This window comes from Sphaeramia orbicularis, chromosome 9 (genome assembly GCF_902148855.1).
Source record: "Sphaeramia orbicularis chromosome 9, fSphaOr1.1, whole genome shotgun sequence".
Taxonomy (NCBI): domain Eukaryota; kingdom Metazoa; phylum Chordata; class Actinopteri; order Kurtiformes; family Apogonidae; genus Sphaeramia; species Sphaeramia orbicularis.
In genome coordinates, this window is record NC_043965.1 from 35,065,757 (window position 1) to 35,075,959 (window position 10,203).

The 10,203-nt window shown below is 39.4% G+C and overlaps 3 protein-coding genes across 6 annotated transcripts; all 3 read left to right on the plus strand.

Annotated features, from left to right (window-relative positions):
* The first annotated feature begins 125 nt into the window (after positions 1–125).
* LOC115426121 (beta-crystallin B3-like) lies at positions 126–2,236 on the plus strand. 2 transcript variants are annotated; one of them, XM_030144102.1, is made up of 6 exons: positions 126–184; positions 489–586; positions 717–835; positions 966–1,098; positions 1,214–1,356; positions 1,476–2,236. In XM_030144102.1, exons 2-6 carry the CDS (start codon positions 512–514, stop codon positions 1,717–1,719), a joined length of 714 nt encoding a protein of 237 aa, XP_029999962.1. In that variant the 5' UTR covers positions 126–184; positions 489–511; the 3' UTR covers positions 1,720–2,236. The 2 variants fall into 2 exon arrangements, with proteins under 2 accessions (XP_029999962.1, XP_029999961.1); XM_030144101.1 differs by having other exon boundaries at positions 131–273.
* Positions 2,237–4,019: 1,783 nt separating this feature from the next.
* On the plus strand, positions 4,020–5,759 carry crybb2 (crystallin, beta B2). Of its 2 annotated transcripts, none has more exons than XM_030144110.1 (6): positions 4,020–4,131; positions 4,411–4,487; positions 4,664–4,782; positions 4,950–5,082; positions 5,171–5,313; positions 5,424–5,759. In XM_030144110.1, the coding sequence occupies exons 2-6, from the start codon at positions 4,425–4,427 to the stop codon at positions 5,590–5,592; spliced, it is 627 nt and encodes a 208-aa protein (XP_029999970.1). In that variant the 5' UTR covers positions 4,020–4,131; positions 4,411–4,424; the 3' UTR covers positions 5,593–5,759. The 2 variants fall into 2 exon arrangements, with proteins under 2 accessions (XP_029999970.1, XP_029999972.1); XM_030144112.1 differs by having other exon boundaries at positions 4,066–4,137.
* A 160-nt stretch (positions 5,760–5,919) lies between these two features.
* Positions 5,920–9,909, plus strand: ctu1 (cytosolic thiouridylase subunit 1 homolog (S. pombe)). 2 transcript variants are annotated; one of them, XM_030144423.1, is made up of 3 exons: positions 5,920–6,089; positions 7,174–7,674; positions 9,053–9,909. In XM_030144423.1, the coding sequence occupies exons 2-3, from the start codon at positions 7,179–7,181 to the stop codon at positions 9,586–9,588; spliced, it is 1,032 nt and encodes a 343-aa protein (XP_030000283.1). In that variant the 5' UTR covers positions 5,920–6,089; positions 7,174–7,178; the 3' UTR covers positions 9,589–9,909. The 2 variants fall into 2 exon arrangements, with proteins under 2 accessions (XP_030000283.1, XP_030000285.1); XM_030144425.1 differs by having other exon boundaries at positions 5,920–6,086; positions 7,173–7,674.
* Positions 9,910–10,203: the final 294 nt, after the last annotated feature.

Sequence of the window (10,203 nt, forward strand, 5' to 3'; positions counted from 1 at the left end):
AGCGTTACGGACACAATGTGAGCGACAGACTTGCTGTATCAACAGCTCCCCCTTTTCTGCTGTTGTGGCCAGAAATAAACCATAAATACCCCCCCTGTCCCTGCCCTCTAATGGCTCAACCCCAGCAAACACCAAGTGGCACAGAAAAAGAGGGACACTACCACATCCTAGCAGGCATACCCAGGTAAAAGCCTCACTGTGAAGAGATCATTTACAGTCGCTGTATTTACTCCAGAGCAATGGAGTTAGACGGCACTGCATCAGACAACACAGGTTTGGAGGATTTTGGTATCCTGGATTTTAATGGAATGCTGTGATTTTTAGTTATTTTATATTCAGATAATGTAAATGTGTTGGAATATTCAGCATAAGACAAAATATTTCTGAAAACAAATGCAAGTTTTACAGTACTCTGAGATTTCCTCACCTTTTTTTTTTCATTTGTTTTTCCACATACATGTTGATGGATGGTGATTTATTGCCAAAAGTGGAGGAGCAGTGGATCAGGAGGATGTCGGAGCAGCAGAGTGCCCCAGAGCAGCTGGCTGCTGGGAAGAGCCAGGGTGGAGCTGGAGCCACATACAAGGTAGAGACACAGTATGCTGGTGTGGAACTATATTCCCCTCTTTTCAGTTTCTGTTGAAATTTTTTCCCCTAATACTCCCAACATGGGAGCTGAGCTGCATTAGTAACTGGCTGATGTGTCTCTGATCCAGGTGGTGGTGTTTGAGTTCGAGAACTTTCAGGGCTGCAAGGCAGAGTTTTCTGCAGAGTGTAAAGATGTGACCGAGAAAGGTCTTGAAAAGGTTGGCTCTGTGATAGTTGAATCAGGACCGTAAGTAATGGCTTAATTTCATATAGACTAAGATTTTTACAATCTGGATCCTTCTGCATCTGTCTGGCTTTGTTTGATGTGGTGACAGTCTCTCTAGGATCCATCTCCATCTGTGTTGTCTCCTCCTTAGGTGGGTGGGCTATGATTGCCATGGGTTTGCAGGGGAGCAGTTTATTCTGGAGAAGGGAGAATATCCTCGCTGGGATACCTGGACCAACAGTCAGAACAGCTACTCTCTCTTGTCTCTAAGGCCACTCAAAGTGGTGGGTAATTGATCTGAATGATCCTCGCAACTCACACGGATCATAGACACCAGCACTGAGAATTCAGCAGCTACAGGACACAACTGAAGTATCTTTGTCTTTCTCCACTCTTTAGGACAGTGCTGAGCACAAGCTACAACTCTTTGAGAACCCTGGATTTACTGGGAGAAAGATGGAGATTCTTGACAATGATGTTCCCAGTTTGTGGGGTCATGGTTTCCAGGATCGTGTAGCGAGTGTCAAGGCTCTTAATGGAACGTAAGATCTGTTTTCTTTCTCTGTTTCATCAAAGTCTGGCTTTTTTTTCTTTCATTTTTCTGTTTAACCGACCCGATGTCAAACAAAAATCCCTCTGTTTTTTTTTTTTTTTCTTTCAGATGGGTTGGCTACGTGTACCCAGGCTACAGGGGGCGCCAGTTCATCTTTGAGCAAGGAGATTTCAAGCACTGGAATGACTGGGAGGCACCTGCTCCCCAGATCCAGTCAGTCAGACGTGTGCGGGACATGCAGTGGCACAAGAGGGGCTGTTTCAGTGTTCCTGACCCTGCTCCTGCTCCTACCCCAGACCCTGACCCTGCCCCAGCACCTCCTGCTCCCCCCGCTACAGCTGGAGCCAGCTGAGCAGGAACCTCATCTGCCTCCAACCCCTCCTGCAGCCCCTCCTACGCTGCCAACAGTGCCTGCCCTCTGCCCTAATCTAACCATGGCAAACGCTGCTTGTGCCCAGTGAGGAGTGCCATGTATGTTTCAGTGGCGAATAAAACTTGTTTGACCTGGAGTTGGCCCTGTTTGTTGGTGATGTTATACTTGTAAATCAAACTGTATGTGTTAATGTGGAAATGGCATTAACAGAAATAGAAATGCTTTAGAAAAAAACATTATCAAAGATGTAAAACTGACATCTGTGTGGAAGTAACACAGCCTACATTTGGAAAATATTTCAAAGTGCAGATGTGTTTGGAGTTGAATTTATTTCAAGTCATGTGTGCCACTTTTAGTACTTGTGTTTTCAGTTTAGTCATCCAGCATTAGCAGCACATGACTGATTCAGTGAATATGTGGAAACGCATCTGCTTAACAGCAATGGAAATGATGTCATACTGTATGTATGCTTGCTATTAAAACAGAGTGCACTGCATTCCCCTCTATAGTTATCATTGTGCATTTGATGGTCAGTGATTCTCATGAAGTGGTCATCAGGCTAACAGTTGAAAGACCTCTATTGATTTAATTTAATTGACATCAATTATGATGACAATTTATAATGAAGACATAAAATGGTGTGTTTGAGGCAGTGTTTAGTACATGATGTAAAAACTTACAACACAAAACGTAGTTCAGAAGAGACTTGAGTGGCACAACATTTTAATACTGTACATTCTATGCCCTCAGTGGTTCTTCATCTCTATGCTTCCTCACATGTCATTAATGAATACATCTTAAGTCTAGTGCATCTGCAACAAACTAAAATGTATCACTACAGATCTGAAGACAAGCATGTGTTTTCAGTTCAATATCTTTGCACAAAGATCCAACATTCTTTGGACATATGTCAGACATCTTTTGTTTTGTCAGATGACACACAGTAATGGTTAAAGCTTTACTTGGGCTTTTCGTAAAGCTTGCAACAAGGAACATGAATCTTAGTCGTAAACTTTGAATAAGCAGAAATGGTTTCACTAGTAATAAACAACGAAAATAGATCCTATGATGGATAATTTCATCCCAGCACATCATTTTGCTCAGATCAGAAACTGGTACTGCATGCTACGCTATCTGTTTTGCAAAGTAAGAGTTCTTAGCAGTGGTATATTTTACAAGTACCGGATAGTTTTAGAAGATTCATGTTCCTTGCAGTCTACACTGATTGACATTTCAATTCCAGTTCACTCTACTTCCTTATACTCCAGTCATACAAGTATACAGACAAGTACGACGACAGAATAGCAGTTTGCACAAGTATTTACATCTCATAAAATGCATTCACAGTCAGAGACCACAGTGCATGGCCGTTTCAGCATCTGCAGAGATATTCAGGGGATCATAGTTGTGATACAGCAATGGTAGTGATGAGGGCTGGTTTTAATATAGACTCTGCTGCTTACTGTTACTTCAACTCAACCAGCTGCGAAGGCAAAAGGGGATGAAAATATATGATAATAAATCACCATAAAAACCTATTCATAGAAGCTTCTATGCTCTATCATCTATCATCTGAAAAGAACAGCTAAAGTATATATTAACAATAAACTGCAGTAAAAAATGATAAACTGCACTAAATGGTTGTTGAGAATGAGCTGATGAGAAGTGCACCTTATGTGATCAGGCCATACAGATGTATTATTGTTTTGTTGTATCATCACCCCTTCATAATTCATCTTTTATATATAAAGTTTATCATAATTAAACATTGCCATCTAAAACCTCAGTCCACAAAACAGTGTTTGGCTGCAAGATAAACATGAAGGTGTTAAAATCACAACCTTGACAACTTAAAATAAAACTAAATGACACTCAAGTGATGGAAACATCAGCCCACAGACCAGACTCAAAAATTTAAACTTTGGAGCTGCTTTTTGTTCAGAAACAGCAGACTATTTAAAACATAAATAATCTCATCTATAAATTATGCATTTGGTTAAACATGAAATAAACTGACTGTTATTTGGTGTGTTATTCACATCAGTCCAACCCTGTACAACAGAGTAAAACTCATCTTTTACAGTCCTTCTCTCTCTCTCTCTCTCTTTGTAGATGTCGGACTCTTGGCACTGTTTGTGCTGAATCATGTGGATATCGAACAATGACAGGCTGGACAAAACTGACAACTAATGAAATAACTTTGTGGGAGTGTGACACCCCGGGGTGGGGGGAGTCTACACAGTGACCCCTCATTTCTGTCTGCTGGGCCTATGGCAGGCCGATCTACACGCTGGCTTGGACACTGTGGGTACTGTTGGCAGAGTTTCCACCCCTGGTCGTCCCATATATATTGAGCTCAACGTGCCATCACAAACACACTGGCACAGACAGGTACTGGTAAGGGGTTCAGTCCTCCATGCTCTATTTAATTTTATAAAATATGTAATTAAAAATTTGTTTTAATGTGACCACAATGGTTTGTATGTGTATAGCTTAGTGTTTGGAAGGCCTCAAACCTCAGCAACATGTTTGGGATTAAAAGAGAAAACAAGAAGGAAATCTTTTTTTTTTTTTTTTTTTTTTTTTTTAAAGCAGATGTTTTAGATATGGGTGTTTTACAGATACATCTTAGTAACACTGATTACACATTTTTTTCTGATTTTCTTACAGTTTCATCCTTCACTATGGCCACAGACCACCAGAACCCTGCATCAAAGCAGCAGCAGCCAGGCACCAGTGCATTTAAGGTGAGTGAATGTAAAAACAGACACCTTCAGTTTTAATTTACAGTTACCTCCATTATTCAAGCACCTTCATCACTTCATTTGCAAACTGTCATAAATAAATTTAAAACCTTTCGATCTGTTAGGGAAATGTCAACATTTGATTAATCTTTTTGTCCTTGTTTTCTGTCCATGTACAGCTGGTTATCTATGAGCAGGAAAACTTCCAGGGACGCTGCCATGAGCTGACTGGTCCCTGTAACAACCTCCAGGAAGCAGGCGTGGAGAAAGTGGGCTCCATACTGGTGCTGTGTGGACCGTGAGTGTTGCTCAGAGACAGACACAAAGGTAGAAAATGATTTAGAGCTCCACTACTGAGAGGCAGTGACAAAGAAAATAGGGGATGGAGGGAGGTATAAACAGAACACATTAACACATTAATCTGTCCTGCACCAACTACAGCTCTCTCTCTTTTCCTTCTCTCAGATGGGTGGGATATGAACAGGCTAACTGTAAGGGGGAGCAGTATGTGTTTGAGAAGGGGGAGTATCCTCGCTGGGATTCCTGGACCAACAGCAGGCGCAGTGACACCATTACTGCATTCCGCCCGATTAAAGTTGTAAGAAAGCAAACTTCACTGTTACATGAACATAACTGTGTTACAGTAAATCAGCTGTTTGGTTAACACTGAAATGTTGCTCTCTCAGGACAGCCAGGAGCACAAGATTGTCCTTTATGAAAACCCCAGCTTTGCAGGAAAGAAGATAGAAATCATAGATGATGATGTCCCCAGCTTTCATGCACATGGCTACCAGGAAAAGGTCTCCTCTGTTCGAGTCCAGAGTGGAACGTGAGTCCATCTTCAAAGCATCATTATGAAAAAAGTATGATTTCGATGATGGTTTCTTATGTGTAACTGGCTGCCATTTGTTTTCCCTGTCTCTGCTCCTGGAATACCAGTTGGGTGGGTTATCAGTACCCTGGCTACAGAGGTTTTCAGTACCTGTTTGAAAAGGGCGAGTATAAGGACAACACTGAGTTTGGAGCCCAGATTCCACAGATCCAGTCAGTTCGCCGCATCAGAGACATGCAGTGGCATCAGAGGGGCGCTTTCCACCCCGTCAGCTAAGCTTGTGACTCTTTCCTATCATCAACCCTGACCTCTGCAGCCCTGTGACCCTCAACAGCAGCTCCTTATCCCTGCCTCATCTACACCAAACAGCAATTTGACACCTATTGCAGCTGTTGCAGTAGTGACAATCTTTGAAGCAAATTAATAAATCCTTGTTGCTTACATTTAACTTGTGATTCCCTTCTGTTTCTCACCAACATCTAGAGAAGTAAACAGAGAGAAACATAATTGGTCCATAAAAGAGTTATATGGGTGTTTCTAAGTTTTCTACTTCGGTTTTATTGCATTGACCACCTCCGACCGACAGTTGGCGCTGTAGAGGAGAACGACTACAGCTACTTCCTGTTTCTACTGCAGACAGGCTGTTAGCACATGATGAAACAACCACATGCTATTTTATTTAACCTAAAACTAATATTATTTTAGTAAGGCGTATTACATTTTGAAGTTGTTTTCTTCATTCTCACGTCAGACCTTTGTTTCTCGGAAACTGGGTATGAAAATATTTCCTTTATAAACGTGATTTATTAGCTCTCGGTTACTAAAATGCTAGCTAACAAGAAAGTTGTGCTACTGTATTTTATAACACTTGATGTATATCGGTAAATAAATTACTTCGTTTCATTTGGTAGAATTGTAAAATAAAGCCATTTTCAAGTGTATTAGTTCAAAAATAAAAGCTTCTTACTGAGATTTTCGGAACAGTCTTTCGTCTTTAGCTACATTAAGCTTTATTTAGCCAACATTTACCATCGGGACTTTGAAAAGTAATGAGCTTGTTCAAGCATCAGCGTTAAACCACAATAGTCATTTGTTCTAAATGGAAAATCTTGTTTTATTGTCAGTCGTGGGTTTGTTGTCAGTTAGCAGTTCCAGTTTTTGTGATGTGAAGTTCGATGTAAGATAGTGTATGCACCCATGTTAGAAAACTGTCAGTAGACTTTTGTTTGAATGTTTAGTACTTTATTTTCACTGACTGTATAACATACAATATCAACCTAAAATGACACATGCATAATGTTAATATATTTATGATATATTTGTTGTTTTTCGATTTTGCTGTGTCCAAAAGAAAGAAAAATAGAGATCTATTCATGTTACTGCTTTGTATTTTTTGTGTCAGACCGAATTACATTAAATTCCAATTAAAAACAAATTATTATTTTCTAATATAGTGTACTGATGTTTTTCCTGGCAGTCTTGACCCCACACTATAGCCTATAATTTTCAAGGTGTTCTTGAAAGTCCTGCACTCAATACATTTGTTACCAGTATGTGAAAATCTTTAAGTATATATGTTTGGATACATTTTATGTAAAATTTTCAGATGACTTTAGCATCTTAATTGATGTCTTTATAATTCAATTTTGGCCAAGTTATTAAAGGAAAAAACACTAATCAGAACAGGAGTTATTTTAGGTTTTATTCATTACTAAATGGCAAACAGCTCTGAAATTACAACCCACATTGTTCACTCTTTAGTGAATTATACAGCACCACTGGTTAGTTTTTGCATTGAAAATGTTCAGGAAACACTCGCAAACTAAGTTAACATTATATTTGTTTTGATTGTTACAGTCAAGATGCCTGTCCTTTGCAGCAGCTGTGCTGACAAACGTGCTGTGTTGAAGCGTCCAAAAACTGGTCACTCCCTTTGTAAGGAATGCTTCTTCTGGGCTTTTGAGGAGGAGGTGCACCAGACAATTGTGGCTGCACAGCTATTTAAACATGGGGAGACTGTTGGAATTGCTGCCTCAGGTGGAAAGGACTCCACAGTGCTCGCACACGTAATGAAGGTTCTGAATGAGCGATACAACTACGGCCTTGAACTTATGCTCCTCTCAGTGGATGAGGGGATCACCGGCTACAGAGATGACTCATTGGAGACAGTGAAGAGGAACCAGCAGCAGTATGAGCTACCGCTGAAGATTGTGTCATATGAGGAGCTGTACGGCTGGACTATGGATGCTATAGTGAAGCAGGTGGGGCTGAAGAATAACTGCACTTTCTGTGGAGTCTTCAGGAGGCAGGCGCTAGACAGAGGGGCCATTATGCTGAAAGTGGACAAGATTTGTACAGGTAACCCCAGAGAGAAATAAAAAGAAGTGTAATAGATAGATAGACTTTATTTCGAACATAAGTAGGCAAAAGAAATTACCAATTTAAACAGGACACTCCAGTATATGGAAACAAATCAACCGAAAAAGAAAAACAAATGTCACACAAATGTATAACTATTTCACTGTGGCTCTTTAACAATACTTTGTCCGAAAAGGAGTAGGAGGAAGCCAAGCTGATGTTGTCCTACCCCAATTTTACATGATTTGGCTAATAATCAGCTAATGTTTACAGTCTATAACAAAGAATAGGTCACTCATTAAATTACAAAAAAAGAGCACAATGGTTTCATACCATCAATAATTATTAATGTTGTGCTCCCGTTCATTGTTACTATATCTCTGGAAAATAAGGTTTTTATATCTCTAATATAAGTGCATGAATTTAATTTTGGAATGGCATAAAGCCACTGAAGACCTAAGAAATAAACATGACAATATTAGAACTTTTTTAATCATCCGAAAAACTCCATTTTGTAGTAGTATGATCAATGTAAGATTATATTACGTTGTATACCTGCAAGAAATACAACAAGATAAACTGTGATTATTAATCAAGGTTTTCACTATCATTATAGAAAATAATCTCATACTGCACTTGAGCTAAGGAACTCTGAAGATGAAGATTCCCTATTAGAAATAGGAATTGAGTGTTGATGACTTAATCAACAGATGTGTTTTGCATTTCTTTCAGCTATTTACTCATAAGTAATATTGGTCCAAAGTTATGCAGAGATAGAATAGAATAGAATAGAATAGAATAGAATAGAATAGACTTTATTGTCATTGCAAAATACCTTAGTACAGTGCAACAAAATTTGGTTTTACATTCTTTAAGGTGCTCAAGTGAGTTACACACATCAATTATACATGTGAAAATAAAGTATAAATATTAAACAGTTAAGTAAAAAAGAATGCAAGTGTAAAAAAAACTGTCACGTAAAAAAACAGCCATATAAAAGGTTTTTCTTTTTTTCATATCTGGCACAGAAAACAACACACACACGAACAAAGCGAGTCTAGTGTCAGATATGCGGAATATACAGTAATGGCTGTAGTATTAAGTCCTTTAGGTAAAGTGGGTAGTGTAATGTCCTGAGTTATAGCAGTTGTATACAGAAAAGGCTGAGTAAAGCACAGAAGTCCTCTGCGATCCTAGTGAAAACCCTGATTTCAGTTATACTGTAACATTAAAATGTAATGTACAAAAACACTGAAGTACACTCTAGTATTGAAATTCGCCCATTATTCATAATATTTTGTCTTCTTAGTACAGGAGATGTATTCTAATTTTATGTAGATTTATGTAGATTTATTTATGCTGCATTTTTTCCCCACAGGTCACAATGCTGATGACGTAGCAGAAACTGTGTTGATGAACGTCCTGCGAGGAGACATTGCTCGTCTGCGGAGGTGCACTGCTATCTCCACAACCAGCGAGGGAGATGGGGTCGTTCCACGGTGCAAGCCCCTTAAATACGCGTATGAGAAAGAGATCGTTCTATATGCGTATTTTAAGAAGTTGGACTACTTTTCCACTGAATGTATTTACTCGCCAAATGCTTATCGCGGCCATGCAAGGACCTTTTTGAAGGACCTGGAGAGCGTGAGACCAAGCTCCATTATGGACGTCATCCATTCTGGGGAGAATCTGTCTGTGCGAGAGGGTGTGAAGATGCCTGTGCAGGGAACCTGCAGCCGCTGTGGCTACATCTCCAGCCAGGCACTGTGTAAATCTTGTGTGCTACTGGAAGGGCTGAACCGAGGCCTGCCAAAGCTGGGCATCGGCAAACATCACCGCCTGCATGACAAAATCCTCTCCCAGCAGCCGCTCACAGAGAAGGAGGAGAGGAAGCTGAAATCAGTGGACTTTTGACAAATACCTGTTTTAATCACTACCAGACTGAAGACTTATCTTGAAATTTATAAGAATGAATGTATTGTGTGGGTTTTTCCATTTGGAAAAGACTAGTCTGAGATACCAAATATGTAATTTGTCTTCACTGACAATCAATTGTTTATTTATGGAGCATTTAAGCAAACATAATTTTAGTAAATGTAAGAAATTATCTGTAATGTATTAAGAATTTTGTGTTTACCTTAAGGGACTGCTCAGTAGCACCTGAGTAATATCTGTGTCTAGTAACTTTGTCAATTTCTGTATTAAACATAGGGGCCATTTGTATCAATGCCTTGAGCTCTTGGTTTCCCTGTATGATTTTTACCTTCTTTTTTGTCCTGGGATGTTGAAATACTGACTATTGTCACACATGTATAATGCATAACTACAGAATCCATTTGAGAAAAGTTGACATGATTATGTTTGGAATCACTGCAGCGAAATGAGGCCTTGTCTCTAGGCTTGAACATGTTCAAAAAGTCAACCCTCTGTACATCAGCATTTTTTTTTATGCTATGTTAGGATATAAAGGTATAAGGTAATTTTCTTAAGTGTTTTATGAATTATAATTTAATAAATGCTTAGTGGCAA